General features: G+C 36.3%; 1 protein-coding gene across 1 annotated transcript; it reads left to right on the plus strand.

Annotated features, from left to right (window-relative positions):
• Window positions 1-7,546: 7,546 nt before the first annotated feature.
• On the plus strand, window positions 7,547-22,214 carry KCND2 (potassium voltage-gated channel subfamily D member 2). Its single transcript, XM_007459329.1, has 5 exons — window positions 7,547-7,708; window positions 13,525-13,620; window positions 14,704-14,796; window positions 17,693-17,940; window positions 19,556-22,214. The coding sequence occupies exons 1-5, from the start codon at window positions 7,556-7,558 to the stop codon at window positions 19,731-19,733; spliced, it is 768 nt and encodes a 255-aa protein (XP_007459391.1). The 5' UTR covers window positions 7,547-7,555; the 3' UTR covers window positions 19,734-22,214.
• Window positions 22,215-24,095: the final 1,881 nt, after the last annotated feature.

Genomic DNA, 24,095 nt, shown 5'->3' on the forward strand with positions numbered 1-24,095 from the left:
CCACCTGAATTTTACTCATGAATTCCTTAAGAATCCATGGACTCCTGGCTAGGAACCTCTAATTATGGGAATAAGGGCTTACTCTAGCTGCCCCTTTCATTTAGTAGATGCTAAGATTATTAATGTTGTGAACAGTGGAAAAAGTAAAAACAAAAAATACACTTTAAAAAATTAGTTCAAGGGGCTTCCCTGGTGACGCAGTGGTTGAGAGTCTGCCTGCCGATGCAGGGGACATGGGTTCGTGCCCTGGTCCGGGAAGATCCCACATGCCGCGGAGCTGCTGAGCCCGTGAGCCATGGCCGCTGAGCCTGCGCGTCCGGAGCCTGTGCTCAGCAACGGGAGAGGCCACAACAGTGAGAGGCCCGCGTACCGCAAAAAAAAAAAAAAAAAAGCTCAAAATTTGGTTTAGATTTAAAGAAACAGGAGAAGACACAGAATACTCTAAATAACTATATATGTTAGATAATCAAAAAAAAAAGGTCAAATTTACCACACAGCTAGGATAGTATAGTGACTGATCCTGCAGGAAAAGAGGTGGAAACAAAATCAAGGCAGCTTTTTAGGCAAACATTGATTTTACCACGTCAAAGTAATACCAGGGCCCCTCTGGCAAACAAGTTCTGTACCATAAGCAGGTGTCATATAGCAACACTTTTAAAAAAGCTGTTTGCTATTTGCAAACATTGCAGCTACTATAAAAATTATCCATCAAACTGTGATCCTTCCAGAATACTAAGTTGATGACAGAAAAATTCATGAATAACATAGCTACTGAGACCCTAAGGGGTAGAATTATTAGTTGAGAAGTGATCCAGCTTCCACGTCAGAAGAAATTTTCTCAGACTTCTCTGGCTAGCAGTCAGGTCTAGGAGAAAAATTCAAACGTAAAATTAGTAATTAAAATACACACACACACACACACACACACACACACACACACACAATCAGCTAATTGCTTTTACCAGGATGTTATTATACATATCACTTACTTTTATCTAATTATTTAATTAGATGTCTTATTCCATTTGGGCTGTTATAATAAAATATCACAGATTAGGTAGTTTATAAGCAACAAAAATGTATTTCTCAGAGTCCTGGAGGCCGAGAAGTCCAAGGTTGTGGTGCCAGCAGATTCTATGTGGTGGCGGGTGAGGCCCATTTCCTGGTTCACAGACTGCACTTCTCTGTGTGTCTTCACAAGCCAGAAGGGGCTAGGGAGCTTTGTGGGGTCTCTTTTTACAAAAGCATGAAGCCCATTCATGAGCGCTCCACCCTCATGACCTAATCATCTCCCAAAGGCCACCCCCCGGACCCCCCCGCCTCCTAACATCATCACAGGGGGCATCAGGATTTCAACTTATGAATTGTGTACGGGGTTGAGGGAGCATGTAAACATATCATAATCATAGCAGATACCTAGTTTTCAAATACTTCTACCCCCAAATCCTGATTTATGTCCCATACAAAGTTGTTGGGTTTTTTTTAATACTAATGTAGTAGCCAAAATATAGTATTTATTGAACTAGCACCTGCTGGATACAACGTACAGGATGTCCTGGACTTCAGTGCAACTGCACAGAATCCATTCACTCTGTCCCTTATACCTAGCAATTTAAGGCTTTTTCATTGTAAAAAAGAAAAAGGGAGAGCAAGAGATTGAATTACAGTAAGCATCAAGGTTTATTTTCAAATCAGCATTTCCTTCCTGTTATACGAAGATCTTTTCTACCTTTATAATTATTCATAAAATTCCTGGGTTTTGTTTTCTTTCTTGGTATCCATGGGAAATAGTTTCACAGATGGAAAGTCATGCCTTAGCTGGGGAGGTTTGCCTTATATAACATTTCTCCTTTATCCAGTGAACCTATGTTTATACTCTTCAAATAAAAAGAGAAGAAAAAACAGAACTGTATGAATAGGACTAAGAAGCTAGCAGTATTGTGTTCACACTGTGTTAAAACAGTCAAGGAAATTGTTCTCCATTGGAGAGCTAAATGTTTTTAGCCATATGATTTCTGGAGACATGCCAAAAATGGAAAATTTGAGTAGATATTAGTAAAATTTGGTTTACATCGTATTCTGCTTAAAAATTATTTAGACTTTCTATCCTATTTCAGTATTACTTGATATATTAGGAAGATGGATAGTTAGATTGATAGATAGATGATGTAGTCATTCTATCTGATTGTCTGAATTAACCAGATTTACCACTTTTGGGCACTGAATGCATGCCAGAATTCAAGTACTTAGCATGAAACTTTTGGGTAATATTAGAGATTAAAATCTTCAAGAATCAACAATTGAAACTTTTCTTGAGAAATAGGTCCTCCACTCAATATGATCTTTAACATATGGCAAAATATGTAATTTTAACCAAGTATTTTGGGGCAGTAAGTACACATTTAGAATTAACATTTTTATGTGAATGACACCTCCATATTGTACCTTTTAACTGATGTAAGGAGGAAAGGGAGCAATAAACGTGAAGTTTGGCAGATGTTCAGGGTGAAAAAGGAGCAGAAAGAAACTGGAGTGACTCTATATGGTGAATGTGGGAGGAAGAAGGAAAAGTTAGAAGAAGCAGAGGAAAAGTAGAAGTATGGGGAAAGCTTCCCTTCCATTAACAAAGTTCAAGTCTACTCATTTTTCATTGCGTAAAACTAATTGGTTGTTTTTCTTTTATATCATGCTATCCTCTCTACTGTTTTCTTCTAAATTTTAAGAATTCAAGATTTATCTTATTTGACTTTAGAGGCCCTTCATACTCTGAATCAATTTTATTTAAATATAGAAAAAGATGTCTCTGTGGAAACAAAACCACATCTACGTAATTTTCTAGTGTAACTCTTTTTGGAAAATGGAGTTTTGAAGACTTGAGGCATAGTATTAAATTCTGAAGAAAACAAGAAAGAATAGAATATATAATACTGCTGGGCTTAGCATAAATTTAAGAATAAGGAGTTGGGAAAAGTGAGGTGTGTTTTTATATGATAAATAAAAAATAAAATACCAACCGGTAAACGAGTTGCCTAGGATAAGAATAATCATTAAAAGATGGCAGTACTGTAGGCAATACGTAAAATGATCATTTTAAAATGATCATTTGGCCACGATAAGTGTCACTTCGCATTATGAAGTTTTCTATGCTATGCCTTTCCTCCACTGGATTTCAGAGATATGATTCCTGAGGTCTGTAATGCTATTTTGCTTCTTACTACGAGTTGGAGTTTGAATACTAGTTAAAAGATCCTTTGTTGAACAAAGGAAAGCACCTGGTTTGGCAGAGAGCTATTTCCCATCCCTAGCAGATTCTGTGCTCAGTTACAAGTTTGCAGGTAAAGATTACCCATTTCGATTCTCAAGGTCATTCCCAAGTGAGAAGAGAGACCAAATGGACACTGTAAGAACAGATACAAATCACACTGTGCATTTTCCATGATTCTCCAACAGAGTCAAATGAATGAAATGTGCTTCAAATATTACAAATATCAACAGCAGTTTAATCTTAATAAGGACAGGGGGCCAAGGAGAAGAGCAGAGAGGGTAGTAGATTCAGTACCAAGGGGTGTATGGAAGGGGGCAGCAGGTGCTCCTTTGCAATCAGCCAAGCCTTGGGCTGTCCTTGCATGAGAATCACAGGGCAGCCTGGCCTACCTTAGTATACTGCTGGTTCCGCTCCCTTGTACTTTCACCATCTCCCTCAGCTTTGGCTACCATCCTAATTTCCTGTAATGTGTGAAAGATCTGTCTTTCCACCCAAGAGTAGAAAGATGAGATATTCCCACCAATGAGCGCTGTACTCTCACTGCCTCTTCCCACCGTAATCATTGCGGTACTGGTCAGTCATCTCAAATGTTCACTTATACTTTCTTGATTGTGAAGGAAGTTTGGATTACAAAACAAACATGACAAAGGTAAATAACAGATATAACTGTATTTGATGCAGATTAGCATGGCTATATGACATTAAACCACCCCTTTTGTATCTGTTATCTCTTTCCCCTTATGGATCCTTCTAGATGGGAATTTGCTGCCTTTCAGCAAGCTGTTTTATATCCTTACTTTCTCCCCTTTTGTTACAACACGAGCGAGATATTTCATTTTACCCATTTTTCCCCCCTCTGAGTAATGAGTTCAGTTTCTGCTTTATTCAAATTATAATCTCTGTTTATATTCAAAAAGGATTTACAGTGATTATTTTTCTAGTTGAATTCCAGGCACCTCATCAAAAATTGCTTTCTCAGGGAAACTTGCTTTATCAGTTGGCCCAGAATCCCTTTGACTGAATCCCTCAGAATCTATTTTCTCCTTTCTTCTTTTAGGCATGACCTTTCTAAGGGCATGATTACCCCCCTCCCTATCACCACCATCACCTGCCATCTGAGTTTACCAATCTCTCTTCTTAAAGTCTTACTGAACTTTGGGTTCGGTTTAGCCCTTAATTTTTTCTAATAATCACAAGTATGCTGACCTGGCCCACTGGATGACATAGTGAGCCTAAAATACAAAAAGTAGTTAATAAATAGTAATTTTTTAAAATCTCTTAGAAAGAGGCAGGAAAAACTATATGATGGATTCATTTAGCTATTTTAATTTATTTTAAAAGGTTTACTTTAATTATTGATACATGGACTTAATGCTTATCTTCTCTGGCTATAACAAATAGTTGAGTTTTATTTACTTTCCTTTTTGAGAGACACTTTCTAGATCCTAACTGTTAAACATTAAAATCATATCTCCTTTTTGAAAAGCTGTTTTTAAGTATGCATGTACATATGGGGGGTATGTGTGTTATAGATTTCTTCAGAGCTCATGCATAGTCAGTGCAAAAGGAAAGAAGATATTTATAAATTATCGCCGGGCACTCATGAACTGTGGTGAACATGGTAATTGGCTCATGTGTGCAGGGTTGGATAAAAAGTTGATCTTCCATTGACCTATCCTTATGGTAAGAAGGACCTCAAGCCTTTTATGCTCACCTTGTAATTTCCTTTAGTTTTGACTGTTTCCTCACTAACATAATCTTCAGATTATGATTTAGCTTCCCCGATGGACTATGGAAAGAGACCCTGTTTCATATGGATGCAGCATTCCAGTTCTTGGGTTTTTTGTTTTTGTTTCTTGTTTTTTTTACTGTAAATTAATACTGTCGTTCTGATGCCAGAGCCGTGTGGGAATTTTATTTACAGTGAATTAGCTCAACTGCTGATCAAACACTGACAAGAATGAGTCACTGAGCCTTCAAAGCAGAGGACTAGAGCCTGGAACAGGGTCACAGAATGAAGTGCTAGTCAATACAATCTGCTGTCACTCTCAGCAGCCTTTCCTGGGCCAATTCTTCTGCAGCTTCCATCTCCATATTGACATATAAATGTGTTCCCACAAAAAACAATGTTAATTAGAATGATCGTTTCCTAGATCACCCTTCAAGATACAGTGTATCCCCAAGTACTATCAGACTCCCTAAGTCTGGATTCCAATATCTGTGCCCTGTTTCTAAGGACTAAACTCTCAGTGTGCTGAGCACCCTGGAGCCCTGAAGCAAGCAGGGAGTAGCTGTAGCTCCAGAGGTGCAGCTGGGCAACTTCTGCAGTACTATGATCAGAAGATCTCCTTCTTGAAATTAATAGAATGTTATACGTCACTTATATCTCAATTAAAAATGCATATATCAAATCGATATGTTGTCCACCTGAAACTAATATAATGTTATATGTCACTTATATTTCAATAAATAAAGACCTCCTCCTTGACCCCCTCTCCGGGAATGAACTCTTAGAAGAACTCTATATCAATAAGGTAGAGAAAACATATTCATTTAACTAATATTTATTAAGAACTTGCTTTGTGCTAGTGAGATACAAAATAGAACAGCTCCAGCTTCATCAAGGTTAGATTCTCAGGTCAGCAGGGCATGTGGGGAGCCAAAGAATAAACACATGAACAAATTAGGAAGTTTCATGTGTTAGTAAGTACTGTGAAGACAGTCAAATGGGAAGGTATTATACAGATGGGGGAAAAGAATACCACTAAGGGGAAGATGGCCAGAAAATAACTTCTGGAATGGAGACAATGAAGTCTCAACCTGAATAATGATGATCTAGGGGCTACACATGTGATAGAAATTCAGATGGCCAGTGTGGCCAGAGGATGGGGAGCCTGGTGGAAGATGGCGTGAAATATAGCCAGAGACTAAAGGATGTAAGCCGGTGGAGACAAGAGTGAGGAGTTTGGATTTATTTTAGTTTCAGGTTTATTAGAAGGTTTAAGCAAAGTAGCAAGAGCCCAGTCTCCATTTTAAAAGCTGTAACTCTGGCTGGTATATTGGTATGAATTCTAACGAGGTAAATGTAGAAACGAAAGTTCAAGTAAGAAGCAATATCCATGGCTCTGGGAAGCGATGATGATGGCTTAGATTATTGTAAAATGGAGGTTGAGGAAAGAGACCCGGATGGAATATAGTTTGGTTTGGTCAGAGGCAGCAAGATGAGCTGGGAAATGAGATGCAGGGACGAAAGATGGGTGGCTCTTTCTGTGTTGGTATATGAGCAACTGGGTGGTTTGTGGTTCCATTGAATTAGAGGTGGTAGACGATGACAGGAACAGATTTGAGGGGGCTGGAGGAAGCTAGGGAAATAAGAGTTCCTTTTTGGCTAATTTAAGTCTTAATTGGTTCTTAAACATCTAGCGGTAGGAATAATCAGAGCAGAACCCACTGATTTTCAAGATAGACATCGGGGTGTTGATGTAAATTAGTGTATCGGCAGCATGTAGATAGTTCTAAGCTATGGGACTGGATAAAATCACATAGGAAGAGGGTTTATACGGAGAAGATAAGAGGCTGAGACCTAAATTACTCCAAAATTTAGAAATCAGATAAGGGAAAGGAGCCAGAAAAGAAGATGGAGCAGAAACAACCAATGAGGTAGAAGGCCACTAAGGAAATTTGCTAACGTTGAAACCAATAGAAAGTATTTTAAGGAGAGAGAAAACCAATCAAATACAAATAAGAGATTGAGTAAGATCATCATGGCGAAATGGCCATTGGATTTCACAAGTGAAGGTTAATGGGACCTTGGAAAGTTCACTTTTTTAAGATATTATATCTGATGACAGGAATGTGATATACCACTTTTTCTATTTAAATTTCATAACCAGTCCAATGTTGAAAAAAATTAAGTGGACAAGAGTGTTATCTAGACTATAAAATTCAGCATGGAAATGTTGACTATAAGTAAATGTAAAGAACAATGCCATGTGATATAAAGGACAAATTAAACAGTTCTCATTACATCATCTGGCTTAAAATATTTTCCAATCAAAGCAATTTGTAAATGTTAGAGTCAATTTCTGCAAAGTTGAAAGGTAATTTTTATACTCAGATATTCATAATGTCTAGTTGATAGAAGTCTTAAGCCATGTATATTTTAGCCATGAAGTAGAGATACATTGGTCCAAAAAATCATTTGAGTTAAAGCTGAAAACTATTTGTAGCAGATAGAAATAACTTTCTATGACTTAATATATTTTTTTCTCTAACCCAAGGTATGGTGACATGGTACCAAAAACCATAGCAGGGAAGATTTTCGGATCCATCTGTTCACTGAGCGGGGTCTTGGTCATTGCTCTGCCTGTCCCAGTGATTGTATCCAATTTCAGTCGAATCTACCACCAAAATCAACGAGCAGACAAACGGAGAGCACAAAAGGTGTGTATTCAGTTCTGTGCAACCACAATTTAGTGTCTCCCATTTTGTATAGTAAGCTTTAAAATCCCCTACTGGCTATTCAGTGTTCTGGATTTGGTCGATAGTTGCATCAGTCAGCACAAGCTAAATTATACTATAGTTAAAAAAGAACCTTAATATCTTAGTAGCTTAAAGCAACAAGGAGTATTTCTTAATCATGCTACAGATTGGTCTGGTGATAGAAACTCCATCTTGACAATGTGCATCTGCAATCATTCAAGCAGGGGTAAAAGGACATGATGAATCACACACTGACTCCTAAAACCTCCTCCTGGAAGTGGGCCAAATCACTTCCATCTCTGTTGCCTTAACCAAAGTAAGTCACATAGCCGTGTGTATCTTCAAAACAGGCAGGGAAAGACAATCCTCCTGTGCAACCAGAGACAAAAGGAAAGAAATATTTGGTGAACAGCACTAATGATAGTAGTAAAATCAAAGATAGATTCTTGGCAAATTTTATTAGAATCAGATTTCTTGATCTGATTCATTTAGTCTCTGTCCATCAGGGATCAAGCTGGTTCCAGTAGACAGGGGCTATTAAAGGGCACCAAAATAGGTCTCAGATATCCAACATAGTTGACACAGGAAGTAGGAGAAATTTGATCATTAGTAGCTGAGTTTTATTTTTGGCCCAGCAGTTTACTGTTTCTCTGAACTTCACATCAATGAACTGATCTCAAAGTAAACAGGTTGCATACTCATTTGTGAAAGCAGGAAAACAATACCTACATCACAATAAGATTAAGATTATATGTAAATGTATATAAATATATATAAGCATATCATAATATTAACAAGATTTAACATTTACTGGTGGCTTCCTATGTGCCAGGTATTGGTTTGATGTTTTTTTTTAAAAAAAAATAATTTATATAGTCTTCTCAACAAGCCTAGAAGTTAGTTACCATTATTATTCCTATTCCGTAGATGTGAATTCTAAACTACCCAGGATTTGAGAAATTCTAAGGTTGCATACCTAAAAAATTGGAGAACTCTCACTCAATCCAAGGGATCTGGCTTCCAGGTTCATACACTTGAACACTAAGATAGATGCCTCTCAGAAAAACTGACTACAAGAGGGAGGGGATATGGGGATATATGTCCATGTATAGCTGACTCACTTTGTTATACAGCAGAAACTAACACACCATTGTAAAGCAATTATACTCCAATAAAGATGTTACAAAAAAGAAAAACTGACTAAATGTTAGCACACTTCCCCTCCCCATTCTTTGTCAAAATAATCACCTTGAGAGTCAGGGCCCTTGTTACTTAAAAATAATTATGGAAATCTCTTTTACAGTTTCCTTAAGGCTATGGTGGCTAGATTTCCAGGATTCTTCATTGATACTGTATCATGTCCTTTAAGAATAGATTCATTTTTTTAATATCAAAAAAAGCATTCATAACAATGATTAAAGTGGATGTACAGTATGGGTATAACCCTAAAATATCATGAGAGATTTTGGTGCAGTTCATAACTGGCTTTGTAGGTAGTTCTAGAACAGGATTTTAAACATGCTTTTGAACAATGTTGATCTCTTTAGTAAAGCAAAAAGTATACTTTATACTTCATACAGTATAAAATATAAAACCTCATAAAGTAACTCTTTGGAAAGTTGAGGTTAATCAACGTGGTCACACAGCATGTTGTCCAGAGAAGTTGTTGACATCCATTGTCAGAGGTCTGCTTCCTTTAGCAAAGTATCACTCTTTTAGCCTTGTAATTTCTTGCTTTATGGAATCCCCCATTTTTGGACAAGTATCAAGACTTTAATTATTGTAGAGAATAGTAATAAATAAAACTGATAATCCAATAAACAAGGCACCCTCTGGGCAGTTGTAGTCTCAGGCAGGGCACACTTTCACAAGCAGAGATGGAGGAATTTTGGCCACAGTTGGCCTCCATCAGGGCTTGTCATATACCACAGCTGTGGCTCTGCCCACACACTACAGTCTCTCTACTGGGTACACACAAGTGCATCGTTTAAAAATAACAGAAATCCTACAAAAAGCATAGCTCTCCAGCATCCATCCGTCTCCAGTCTAGAAACGTCTTCTTTAATATGAGCCACCTATCATTCATTTTCTCAATGCCAAAAAAAAGGAGCTACCTGCATGAAAACTCTTTGAAGTACAAATCTGATTTTCAAATAAACCAGTCTTCAAAATATCTGTTCTTTTTTTAAATTTTGTCATCTGCAACAAGCAAATAATATAGAAAATCTTAGAATGTTTTAGAAGCTTTTTGGTCTAAATAAATTTAGAATGTAAAAATAAATAAATGATATTTTAAAAGTACACTAAATTGAAAAGCATGATTCATGAATTTTTTATCTTTAAAGTATCTCCTGTATTCTAAGTTTCTGCCATAATGCAATGAATTTTAATATTGTGACTACTAGTATATAGAAAGCCAAATATAATAACCTAATGTGGTATGTCCAGTAAATAGTCTGTGACCAAAAACTGAACATAGTCATCTAAGAAAGAAAGGTGGATATGGAAATAAATAAGTTACTTACCAAGGGATATTTTCTATTTTCCTTCCCAAGAAATTTTTTAAAAAACAATAAACATTCATTAGGCTAAGATAGTTTCAATTTATCTGGAACTGGGTGATTTCACAAATCTCAGAGTTATGCAAAAATAACCAGCTAATTCAGTCAAGCAAGATGTCCATTCAGTAGGTGTCAGTCAAGCTGAATAATAAATATTACAAAATGCTTTTTTAGACCAGAATTGTTCATGTTTAGTCCCATTGACAGCACCAAGCTCAAGCAAAACATACACAATTAAAATAAGACAGTCTTGCATATCTTTCAATTAAAACAGCAAGTGTTCAGTATCTGAAGAAAAATCCTCTTCTACACACGCACACACACACACACACACACACACACACACGCCAGAATATAATGGCAGAATATGGAGACATTTAGTCCTTTTTCTTACTCTCTTCAAATTTCTGAATCTTATGTCCCAAGTCCTGCATCCTCAATGTAACTTTCCCTTGACAGATCAACTCATAGTCATTTCTCTCTTCCTCCCAAACCTTACGTCACTTGCTATCTCTGTTCTCTATTTGGTAATTCTGTTTGACTTTATTTTGACTTTTATCTTTTTATGAGTATTATCTTCTTAGCCAAAGCTTAATATATCTTGAGAGCATTACCATGTCTCGCATTTTAGTACCTTATACTTATTTCCATTTTTAATCTCCTATTTCTGGTATTCTGGTTGAAGGCCAGCATTCAGCAGACATTTGGCATGGTGTGCCACAAGACCAAGTAAACCAAGTAACTCATATAGTATTGTAGTAAAATGAAAGCAAAGTCGTGAATGAAACTGAGATGGGAGGTTCTTTTTCTAACACAGTACATGACTTAGCAAAATAGCTATTCTGCTTCTAAAACAACTGTTTCTTTTTCCCTAAACTTAGAACTGCTTCTGTGGTAGTGGTTGCCATAATATGTATGTTTTCCATTATGGAAAATATGTCATTTTCCTTTGTTGGACAGTATTTTTGGGTAATGTACATGTTTCATTTATGAAAGAAAGTAGTATTTCCTAATACTGAGGCTAAATGCTTGGAGAATGACATAGGTGAGACTAGTAACTATGATATAGGCAATATAATTACATGCAGTGGTTGCAAAAAAAAAAAGAAAGAAAGAAAGAGGAGGGGAAGGTTGAGGGAGGAAGGGAACCAAAAAAGGCAAATATATATTTGCTGGAACATTGAATGTTCCAGGAGCTCAGTGAGACTTTAGGACTGAAGTTTCAACAATACCCCTTTCTGGAAACCAAATGTATATTTATATTACTTATTTCTGAATTATTACGTCAATTCTAAGTCATTTCCAAATGTGCTTGTCACTTCCCGTTGTTTTATTGAGTCTGTTCTGAAATCCTGGCTGCACCATACAGCTTGAAGTTAAGCATTTTCTACCTTCCAACTTCATTCTTTAGAACTGTCTCAGTATTTTGAGTCATCTAAACACTATTGTGCCAACCAAGAGTGAAATTTGTCTATTTTTCCCATCACTTATAAATATGATCTATGTACAGTTTTATTTTAACCTAGAATCAGCACACACGAAGAAGAAATTCACAGAGGAAGAGAGAAGGGATGGAGCTGAAGCCAGATGATATCTTAATGCTATTCTGAGAGCTTCCAACATCTCAGTGCTACTGTCAAATGCTGTGGGTGTGCATAAAAGGGCACCTTGGTACAACTGTGGAGGGCAGTTTGGTAAAACCTATCAAACAAAACAAACACACACACCCTTTGATCCAGGAATAATGCTGCTTCTAGAGATTTGTCTTGCAGATTGGCTCATCATGATGTTCCAAGCAGGCAACATTTCTTGTAGTAGCAAAAAATGCCTTAAAAATTAATTGTGGTTGGCCTGCTAGCTAAATGATGCTTCTCATTCCTACAGTGGCATATTACACAACCGTAAATAAATGAGGTGGCTTTATATAGATATGGGAGGAGTCCCAGTTGTACTAAATGAAAACAGCTGAGTGCAGAAGAGTGTGCAGCATATTCTCCCGAGTAAAAATGTATGCGTTTATACATAGGAATATATATTTGCTTTTTTATGTCTAGAATATTTCTGGTAAGATTCTCTAGAAATATTGCCAGTGGTTGACTCTGAAGAACAGGTGTAGGTAAGTCCAGAGAGACTTACTCGTTTTTCATGTACTATTGTAGTCTCAAAATTTTTGTCATATGTATATATTCACTCTCCATTTAAAAAATCTAGATAATTAAAATTGTTTTATTAAAAAGAAGATTCCAGGGCTAGAGACAGAGATAGTCTTCCTCAGGGTTGTTTAGAAAGAGAAAAGACGGAGTCATTACAAGTAAGTTCTTACCCAAACCACTCCAGTTTCTTCCTTACATACATTCGTTCTATGTGTCACATGAACAGAATGGTCACCAAAATACTGCTTCCCAGGAAATGAAAACCAGACTCATACCATGACAGTCTGGGGCAGATACACAACAGCAGTTTTAAAGTAGAACAGAATATCAGAAGTCCAACCAGTAGACAAAGTGGATAAGTTTAGGGTAGTGGTAAATTTTTTTTTTTTTTAGAGAGCTCATGTTGTACAGCACGTACACTGGCCAATTTAACAAAAGAATTGCAAAAACAGAATTTGATATTTGAGGATGCAGATACAACTGAATAGTTTTCTTTAAAGGAAGGACCGAAGGAAGGGAGAGAGAAAGGAAGGAAGGAAAGCGGGAGGGAGGCAGGTAAGAAATAGAGAGGAGAGGGGAGGGGAGGGGTAGGGAAGAGAGGAGGAAAGAAAAAAAAGAAAGGCAGTAGGTTCCTGGAACTTAGTTACTAAATTTAAAAGAACATTAGTTTAAATGAAAAGAAGTTGGCTGTTGGTTTGCTGGGTCTTCATTTCATTAAGTTACTCAGATTGGGATAAGTGAAAATATAAGCCGTACTGCTATTTTTCTCTTGATACAATTGACAGAAACAACACTGAAATAACATGATCTTACTGTAAAGACTTAATTACAATTCTTAAACGTATAACCCAACTCCAAAGTAGTTCATCAATCTCACTGATAAACGTTAACTAAAATAAAGCACTTAAATTGTGAAAGTTTACTTTTCAGTAGTTACATGTGAGAAGCTGGCATGCTTTTAAAAATATGTATGCTGACAGTAGGATTATATAAGAATGCACTCAGTGTTTTAAGAAATCCAGTCACAGATCTTAATAGGACATTGCTGCTTCTTCTCTTACAGAAAGCCAGACTGGCCAGGATCCGGGCAGCCAAAAGCGGAAGTGCAAACGCTTATATGCAGAGCAAACGGAATGGCTTACTCAGTAACCAACTGCAGGTACAAGTCAAGCATTTCGTTTCCTTTAATGTTCAAATTATTGGTGCAATATTGATTTAGCTCTACTTAACCATATAATTTTACTGTGGGTGGTTGCGAAAATGGCTATGAAACAACAAAGGTGTCATCTTTTAATAACCTCACCCTGTACCATCTTTTCTCTTGTCTTTTTAAGAGGAAAAAAATGTGTCTTTACTAGAACTAGCCACGAAAATTGTTTTCTAACAATGGCATCCCAGGTGGAATACAATGACTGTGTATGTTTAGTATACATATTATGGTTTATAATACCATATTTCCACAAAAACAAACCAGGACACCTTGGATAAATAGCCAATTCCATGCCCGTCGCCCTGGACCTTACTGGCTGGAGGCTAGAAGCTGGGCTATGAAATATTGCCAGTGAATCATGATTCCCATTCATGGTTGGGCAATATTTCTGCACTGTCTCACAGAAACTTGGGAAAAGTCAAAAATTCTCAACGACTCAAATACCTAGGTTTTTTTTTTTTTTAATTTCAAAATTATGTACGCTCCTTAAAGTTCATTTGAGTGGTGATGCGGCGGCGGGAGGGTTGACATCTGTCTTGTTTTCCTTCTTACTGAAGAGGGAACACCATTCTGTGTTATAAAGTTCACATGGTATGAAATATAATTTGAGAAACTTTACTTTTACCTCAAAACTCTCTTTTAATTTTTAGGATTCCAATCATCTTTACTTACATAATAGCTTTTGTGTAGGTAAGCATGAAGGTGGTTTCAGGATTATCTAAGTACTAGATTAAATATTATTATCCCAGGCTTTCAAAGGTAGCTGGGAGATGAATGAGTAAAAGAAAATTAAATTTTCAATTCATGGAGGCAAGTCTAAAAGGCCAGACCGCTAATTTGATGAAAACGTAAATGCTGATTATCAAACTCAAAAGCAACTCTACATTTGATCCATTTTAGTTAAAAAATAAAATAAAATGCTGCCATTTAATCTCAGGAAATAGGCCAGATCTCTCTTTGGAAATATGTGGCTGAGGTTCTCATTGTTTGCAAATAAAATAGAAAACCATTCTGTCTTCTCCCTGTTAACAGTCCTCTGAGGATGAGCAAGCCTTTGTTAGCAAATCCGGCTCCAGCTTTGAAACCCAGCACCACCACCTGCTTCACTGCCTGGAAAAAACCACGGTAAGGAAAAGGCAGGACTGGCTGCCCCTGCAACTCAGACAGTAATCCCATTGGTTTTTGTGAATATTTAATGCAGCCAAGCACAATTTCACCATCTGCATTACTGCAAAATATACTAAAAACCAAAAAAATCCACAATAATTGAAATTACTTTAAAAGATTGTAGTGACATTTCAACTTAGAAAGTATTTTAGAGACTTATTAAAATGTTTTTATCCTTAGTGGTAATCTTAACCCTAGGCTAAAATATCAGTTTAATGCAGATGGAAAGTTGTCTTCCAATAGCTGACTGCAAGTCCTATAAAATATCTTCTCCTGATTCTTAAAATGCTGATTAAACAGAAATAAAAATAATGAAGTTTAAGTGTTCCTGACATCTGGATAAAGGTAATAGCAATAGTAATAACAAAATAGAGAATAACTGAATATAAGCATTTCTTTCATTCACAGGTATAATAAACAGAGATTGATAATAAAAACTATCTGTTCTCATAAGAAAATGATGCATTTAATTACTGGCATACCCCTTGGGGCTGAGGATTCAGTCTGCATTTCTCCACTTGTAAGCTCCCAGTTGGACCGCCTCTTTAACAAAGGCATCTGTTTTCTAGCTAGCTTGTCAAAAGGGAACACAGTCTGTGACCACAGAGCAGAATAAAACTTTCACCGTATTTGAATCAAGTCTGCTTGTTCACTCACAAGAGACACATATTTGTATTCTCAATTCAGACATACTGTCCATCCACTTATTCATATACTTATATAGTCTTTCAACCAACATTTATTACTTGCCTATTATGTGCCAGACAGTGAGCCAGACCCAAGATACACCGTGAAGTCAGGTATGGCCTCTGCCCTCCTTGAGGCTGCAGGTTTGGGACAAAACATGGATGTTACTAGAGAAGGACAACTAGCAGAGGAAGCGAAAATGGGGCCCCAGTGGACTGGGGGCAAAGAGGGTGGAGCCAGAGGGTACCAGATCAGGCAAAGCTTCCTGGCGGAACTTGAGTTAAGAACCACAGGACCATTTTGAGTTAGTTAGGCAAAGAAATGAAGGGGCTAAAAGTTGATGTGAGCACCTGAGGAAGACTGGAACTTGGCCTAAGAGGAAGTAAAAGAACTTGAGGGTGGTCAGAGGAAAGAGGGTGCCATGGCACAAGTCAAGGAGCAGAGGAAGGCAGTGGCCAGATAACCTTGTGTTTTGGAGGCACTTAAAGAATTTTGATCTTTATCTCGTAATAAATGGAAAATTATTTGAGGGCTTTAAACAGATTATATTAGTATCTTAAATAAAGATCTATACTTTATTAGGATAACTCTTTGGAAGTTAAATGATAACAATAATCAAATGTATGTATCCCTATCTTTTTCTTTCTATTTTCATTTTTTGACTATGTTACCTTTTAGGGCTTTTCTAGTCAAAAATTATTTAATACTAATTAATATAGTTTAAATTGAGCTACTTACAAAAATATACGTTAACCAGCCACAGAATGACTTCTTCCCTTTCAATCACTGATGAGATAAATTAGAATGTCACGCCTTATGACTTGTATTATGTATGTGAAATGTGCGTTGTAATAGAAGAAAACAGATTGTGACTCCTTTGTGAGCTGTATTTTTTTCTATAAAATTTAATATTTAACATGAAATTCTGTCTCAGCTGATCATATTAACCTCTGGACTCTAAACAGAATGTTAAATTTCATTTACTTCAAAATGCTTGTCTCAGCAAAGAAATGGCAAAATGAGTAGCTAAAACAAGATTTTTCCTATTAGCCAGTAAATTCCTTCAGTTGTTTTACTAATATTTTAGGATGAGAGATGATTAAATGAAATTTGGCATGGACAAAGCCTTCTATTTTAAGACTATTCCCACCCACACAAAGAAAAAAAATAGTAATTGAAGGTATTCTTAGTAGTTCAGACCAAAAATGTTCTCCCTATTTTTCTGAGGTAAAAGTATGACACAGGCAATTTAGGAAGCAATCCTTTATTAAATATTTTAAAAGCAAATTTTACACTGTGTTTCACTAAGGTGTGGTATGTGAGATGATGTCCACCACTGTTGGCTTCTGGGCTAGAGGAACATAGACAGAGATCACGCGTCCAGCCAGTGATGTATCACAAAGATAAGAATGGAGACCTCAAAAGTTCAGTGCTAACCCCTTCTGGGTCAAATATAAAGTGATGCATTCTGATAAATTTATTTTACTTATTGAATAAGTCTTATTTTACTTAATAAGTCATATTTTTCTATATACTGGGAATTTTAGAGGAGCATCTAAAGGAATGGGAATTGTCTTAGTTATCTCATTTTCTAATTAAAAAATATTTTCAATCCCATGTGAAAATATTTGCTAATATATAACAGACAATCTAACTTGGAACATTCTATTAAAATAGTCTCTTTCTCATAACTTCAGTCTGTCAATTTGTTTAAAAATAAAGTACATGTGAATTTACACATTCCCCACGGGTATTATCTATATTCATTTTTGAGGGTTTCTAATATTTAGTTGATAACTTCCAGATTTTATATTTAACTTAATAAATGATATTTCAAGGTAAAGTTAGTCTATAAACGGATACTAAATCAGTCTGTGTATATCAATCTCAGGGTCTAACTAGAGAGATATTATTTTCACACAAAGGCCAACAAGAAGCTTTGGTATTCTAATTATTATGAAAATGATATTTTTTTACCCATAAGATAGTGTAAATGTACGTGGGCATATTTCATTTCTAAAAAGAAACTTATTCAAATCTTTGTTTCAGAGGTAAAATGTGATAATACTGTAAGTCAACCATACTTCAGGAAAAACAATAAATACATTTTTTTTAAGTTAAAATGTGTTCCTGTGCTCTCTTCACATTTCTTACCACTATGGAACAGAATCACGAGTTTGTGGATGAACAAGTCTTTGAAGAAAGCTGCATGGAAGTTGCAACAGTTAATCGTCCTTCAAGTCACAGTCCCTCTGTCTCTTCACAACAAGGCATCACCAGCACTTGCTGTTCAAGACGACACAAAAAAACTTTCCGCATTCCAAATGCCAACATATCAGGAAGCCACCGAGGCAGTGTGCAAGAACTCAGCACGATTCAGATTAGATGTGTGGAGAGAACCCCTCTATCTAACAGGTACCTGAGATTAATCTGTGTGCGTTGACACACCTGTGCTGCTTCTCAGAGCACATCTCCACCTACTGTCATGTTGCCACCTCTGTGGCAATTAAATCCTAGTTCCTCGGGTCTAGAATGAGACAAAACTGGTCTGAAACAAGTAGGAAAATTAATCTACTGTAATATTCACTAAGAGTCAAAGGTGTAGCTGAATCGGTACTAAAAGAATAGAAAGAAGATAAGAAGGTCAAGCACCCACGAATGTATTCTTACCTCTTCAACCTCACAACTTTTTCTTGAGCAGAGACCTCTACACTCAGGAGTCCCCTAAGTCAACACATATGGCCTGAAATGATAGTCAACACAAGCGAAAGAGACAAATTAAATTGATATTGATATGATTGAAAGGTATTCAACAGCACCCAAAAATATTCAACATAGTTAATGTCACAGTGAAAAATAAAACTGTGCCCAAAGGAATCTTTTGAATCAGTATACAATTTTGATCATAAAGTTATTTGGGGCCTCAACAAACACAAAACTCAATCCAATATCAAAAAAAGATAAGCAAAATGCTGAAAGTGTTTCCCTCTGGTGAGTTTGTGGACAATTTAAGTGAAATTTTTCTATTGGTATTTTCCCTTTGCTTCTGTTTACGTGCTACTTGTTTGGACCAAAATCATACATGTGTAATAATAAGTATCAATAGTACATTTCAATTAGATAAATCATTATAAAGATCAATTTCTGTCCAAGGAATTTTCCTTTGTTCTTCAAATTAAAAAGCTTGGCATCCAACAGTCTTTGTGGAAAACAATCAGATGTCTCTGGGATTAAATGGAATATTATTATTCCATTATTATTTCATTGCTCCAATATTAAATGTTGGAGCAATGAAAGATTTCTGTCTCTAAGATAGTCTGCCTGTGTCTTGTTTTACATTTATTCCAAAACAAAATAGAAAATGTAGAAGTGTTTATAAAGAAAATCTTAGGACAAGCATTTTAATTAAGTTTTCTATGGGAAAAAAAGTAGTTTAAAGCTCCTATGTCTACCCTCCTTACTCCTACCCTCTTTCCCCCTCCCTACACAGAGTATATAACTCATGCAAGAATACCACTTGGGAAAATGTTTAAGTATTAGTAATGACTAACTTGAGTTCTTAATATTTGGCTGTCACTAAGTTGAGAGCCTTTAAGGGCCTCATATATCCCAAAGAGACAAGGTAGTAAAGAGATTCTGTGGGCAAAAGAATTGGGGTTTATCCACAGGGTATGCCCCTTTCATGATGGTATCTCAAACCTCTCAGAGGTCCTGTCTTAAAGAAAACTATTTTACTTTGCTCAGCTTAGGCTTTCCAAAACTCACCTGCTCTGCATTTTTGTAGAAAACACTTTGAGAAACACTGATTGAACCAAATTCAGCTGGCTTTTAGACATTTATTCGATGTTAATGCCCTAATGTTCACGTTAATTTATCTTAACGTTTGGTGTTTCATTTTTTTAAATCTTGGTGATTGTTCTTAGCCATTTAAAATGTTACTTATAAACATGAAAACATGTATTCCTCCGTTATTGGAAAGAAAATTTTAAGTAAACAACTCACTTTCTTAAATCTATGTTTTCCTCCTCAGCCGATCCAGTTTAAATGCCAAAATGGAAGAGTGTGTTAAACTAAACTGTGAACAACCTTATGTGACTACAGCAATAATAAGCATCCCAACACCTCCAGTAACCACCCCCGAAGGAGATGACAGGCCGGAGTCTCCTGAGTACTCAGGAGGCAACATTGTCAGAGTGTCTGCTCTGTAAGACAATTGGAATCAGGTCCAAGAGAATTTGAGCCCTGGCTGTGGAAAGAATCCCAATGTGGAAGAAAGAAGAAACAATAAATGTTTCGCAGATGAAAACGACAAAGCAAGGAGGTTGGTAGTGAAACAAAGACAAAGTTTCCAAACTTAAAGATGGAAATAAAACCACCAAATGGCATTTCTAGATGGAGTCTAACCTGTCAAACTGAGAAATAGTCTGTGGCCCTTTGACTTTGTGAATGAGCACAATGAAATGCCGCCTATTGATGCTTCTTATGACCAGAACTCTTTTTTAATAAAATATATAAAATAAATCTTTGAACATAATGTTCCAGTTGAATGCAAAACAAAAAAATACGGAAAACATTTTGATAAAAATTTTTCCTGTTAAAACCATGAACATTGGCTATGATGAAGATTATTATTACACATTAAAAAAAAAACCTCATATAACACGTTTGTATTGACTGAAGGAAACCATCATAATGCATGCTAGAATTCTTTGGAGTCGTGATCTCAGTTTCCTTACGTTGTCTTCAGAATCGGCATGATAAACTATAATTGTAGAAAGAGGGAATTTCTGTGTACTTACAACAAGCTGATTGTTCATGTTCCATGGTGGGCTGTGCAAATAAACTCCTTTTAGAACTGCAGTATTTCTCATGGGGATGCTCACTAGTAAATCTAAAGTGTTCAGATAGTTCAGTATTAATTATTGTTTTACCTTGCACCTAGATACTGTTACAACTGCAATAATTCATTGTACACCTGTTGTATCAGGAATCAGGATTTTCTGTTGTTGTATTTCCAGATCTTCTTAGATACAATAAGAGCCACATTCCATAGAAAAACTTCTCATGTCGCCAGGTTTTAGATAACTTTTTAATCCAAAACCCTTGTGCCGTAAATGTTTTTCTGTAATATTCTTTGGTCCACTGTATTCCTGTGACAGTGCATTATTTGTTCCTGTATTTCTATAGCACCTTTCTATTGGATTTATCATCATCAGCTGGACTAATGTTTTGTAGTTCAAAGGACTTTCCTACTTTTGTATTCTCCAACAAGTTATCTTATAAGTAGATTATCATCATCGTCAATCCCCTTGTCAAAAATCAGGAAAAAAAAGGAGTTGACATCTATGAATTATCTCTAACCTTTTTGCTGTTATGGAAAAGCCCAGATACTGGATATATCATTGTATGTTTCATGAAAAGAATTGGCTGGGATTAGCATCACAGGATCAGTGATCCCAGAATCTCACTTGATGTATTATTTATTTTGCTTTAGATCTCGAATACATTTTGAGAATAACTAGCGTGAATTGAAATGCAGAGATAAACTGGAGTGCTTTATGCAGCAATATTTGTTGAAAGCATGCTTTCTACGCCACTGGGGAAGGCAGCACAGATTTGTCTCAGAAAGGTTCCTGCATATTGCAAGGAGCAATTTTCTCCTCTAAATCAGGAGGACAGGAGTTTGATGATGCAAAATTGAGCTCTATGTACATTTAACTGAAAAGTCTTGATATCTTTTCACCTTTAAAATATATCAGCAGACATGTCTGCACGTGGCAGTGTAAAAAAGTTTTATGTCCAGTGAAAAGTTTTGTTCATTCCAAACCACCACTGTAAGGAATAAGTTTAGCTTCAATACGTGGAAAGAGTTAATAATTATCCCTCTACTATAGAGATTTTAAAATGCTTATCATAATTTATCATAAAAAGGAAATAATCCAACCATTTTCAAGTAAAGCCAGAAATTCTTGCTTCCCCTTTCTAGACTAGCTTCCAGTGCAATGCTGTGCACACAGTAGATTTATAAACACTTTGCTGAGTGAAAGTCAGATAAACTCTACTGTCTCACGGGAAGAACTGGCTTTATTCCTAGTAAGTCTTTTTAAAAGTTACTAATCTTCCTGAAGCGTGAATATTAATAATTATATTAACACCTGCCTCATGTCACTTTATGCTTCTAGAGCAAATATATAGTGAAACTTCTTTGATGGCATTTGCTGAAAAACTTTTTAAAAAGTAGGCTAAAGAAAACTCGATCAGGAATACTTAGGTCTTCTGATTCCCAACGAAAAGTTCTATTTTCATGTTCTTAATATTACATTTAAAAATGCAGTTAGATTATTTCGTTGCAATTCTGCCTCCTTTTCAACTTATATCATTTATCCAAAACTATTAATTTCTTTAGACTTTCAGAAAAGAGAAAAATTTTTTGGTGTTTTAGGTGATTTAAAAATATACTGTGTTGGTGGTGAATGACTATTGATGACTGTGTTAAGTGCATCTGTATTGTAAGTGAAATGTAATTATTTCTGTGTGCCATATGGAGTAACCAAGGTCATTGTTTTTGACAATTTTGTTTGAAATTCGTATATCTTATTTCAAAGGATAGCATAATATCTGCATTATGCTGGAAAAAAATAGACCTTTGGAAAATACTTAAATAAAACATGTGCATGCTTGAACAGGACATGGTTGACTGTTGCCCTGTTTTTTGTAGACTTCCTTCCTTTCCAAAATCTAGGGTGTACTACACTCTTCATACATATTTTGGAGAAGCCTGTAACATGGACAAACTCAAAGAACCCATCAATCGTGTGTGACACAAATCTACTCTAAATGGTGGAGATATTAATTTTCTGCCAACAATGGGAATTTAGGCAGAGACTTCAATAGAGAAGTTAATATCATTTAAAGATAAAAGAGTGCCACTGCTTTAAATAGTCATTTTTGGAAATATCTTGGCAACTGCACCTCCATAGCTACTAACTATGATAATGTAAAGTGTATTGCAAGGTTTACTGGTTATTAAAAAAAGATAGGTTAAAATCAGTTGTTTCTTATATACGATATTTTCAAGTAGAATGCTTTCTACAATGTGTGACCCACAGTTATTAGCCTGTTCCCTAAACGCCACTTATCTCTTGCACAGTGTCGACCAGAGAGAAGTAAGGCTGATACCTGAAACTTATGCACTTCTTGATCACCACTGCTTAAGTTAAGCAAAGAGAAGCTCTGAGGTAATAACTTTGGTCAGAACCCAATTAGATTCTTAGTCAAAGACTCTTTTCTATCTACGGAAACAGGCGATTTATTTTTCTAGCTGTGTGTGTGTGTGTGTGTGTGTGTGTGTATTTATTTATATTTATACACAAACACACAGATTTTTTATTCTTTTTTTTTAAATATACACATACTGATGGTTTCTCTTCAACAGGGGACCAAAAGCAACAAAATGTTAAGAGATTATTAGAAGAAGGAGAAAGAGTAAGTCATTTAGTTAGTACAGAGGGTGTTTTTTTTTTTTTTCTTTTTCAGTACGCGGGCCTCTCACTGTTGTGGCCTCTCCCATTGCAGAGCAACAGGCTCCGGACGCACAGGCTCAGCGGCCATGGCTCACGGGGCCCAGCCGCTCCGCGGCATGTGGGATCTTCCCGGACCGGGGCACGAACCCGTGTAGCCTGCATCGGCAGGCGGACTCTCAACCACTGCACCACCAGGGAAGCCCCAGAGGGTGCTTTTAACTAGTGATAACTAGTGAGTCTCTTGAGTGGATAGTCTCCATTTTTTTCTTATTATTTTCCTTTATAGTCCTTGATTTATTGAGATGCCAATCTTGCATTAAAAAGGTTCAACACACCTCCCTATTCCTTCAACTTGTTATAGAGTTGACCGGAAAATAGCCTCCAGCGAGTTATATCAATGACTGCTGACAACATTGCTCAAAAGAATAAAAAGGGTTCTTGATAGATGACTCCTCTGAGTTTTATAAGAAAGCCAACTCCTCTTCCCTAGTGTGTTATTAAAGTGTTTGATTAACTCACAGGTACAAGAATGGTTATTGGTCGGCACTGTGTAAACTTCATCAGAACTGTCAACACAATCATGTAGGCGACTGTAATTTTTTGAATTATTAAATTATCCACCTGAGCTGGCTGTGTTTAGGGTGGTAAAACAGTCTCCAAAAAGTAAGATTTTGTACTTATACGGAATTGTGACTTTTGAACACCACATTTGCTTAAGACAATTATAATATATATATATTGCAAAAAGCTTTTAGAGGAAATAATATTAGATCCATAATGTATCTTCTAATCCTGTGTTCTTTACTGCCCACCTTATCTTTTCCCTTCTTTCTCTTCAAGCACTAATCATTCTTTTACTAGATTATTCTCCCTCTTCCCCTAATCATTTTCCTTTCTGGTTTTCCTATGGAAATCCAATAAGTAACGAATGTTCATTCTATTTATAACTCTAGTTATTGAGTGCATAGGATGGACTAGAGATCGTGATAGGTGCTGGAGAAATAGCACTCAGGAGTCCAGACCAAATCCTCCTCAAGGGCTTATGTA

Source organism: Lipotes vexillifer, unplaced genomic scaffold (genome assembly GCF_000442215.2).
Source record: "Lipotes vexillifer unplaced genomic scaffold, Lipotes_vexillifer_v1.1 scaffold116, whole genome shotgun sequence".
Lineage (NCBI taxonomy): Eukaryota > Metazoa > Chordata > Mammalia > Artiodactyla > Lipotidae > Lipotes > Lipotes vexillifer.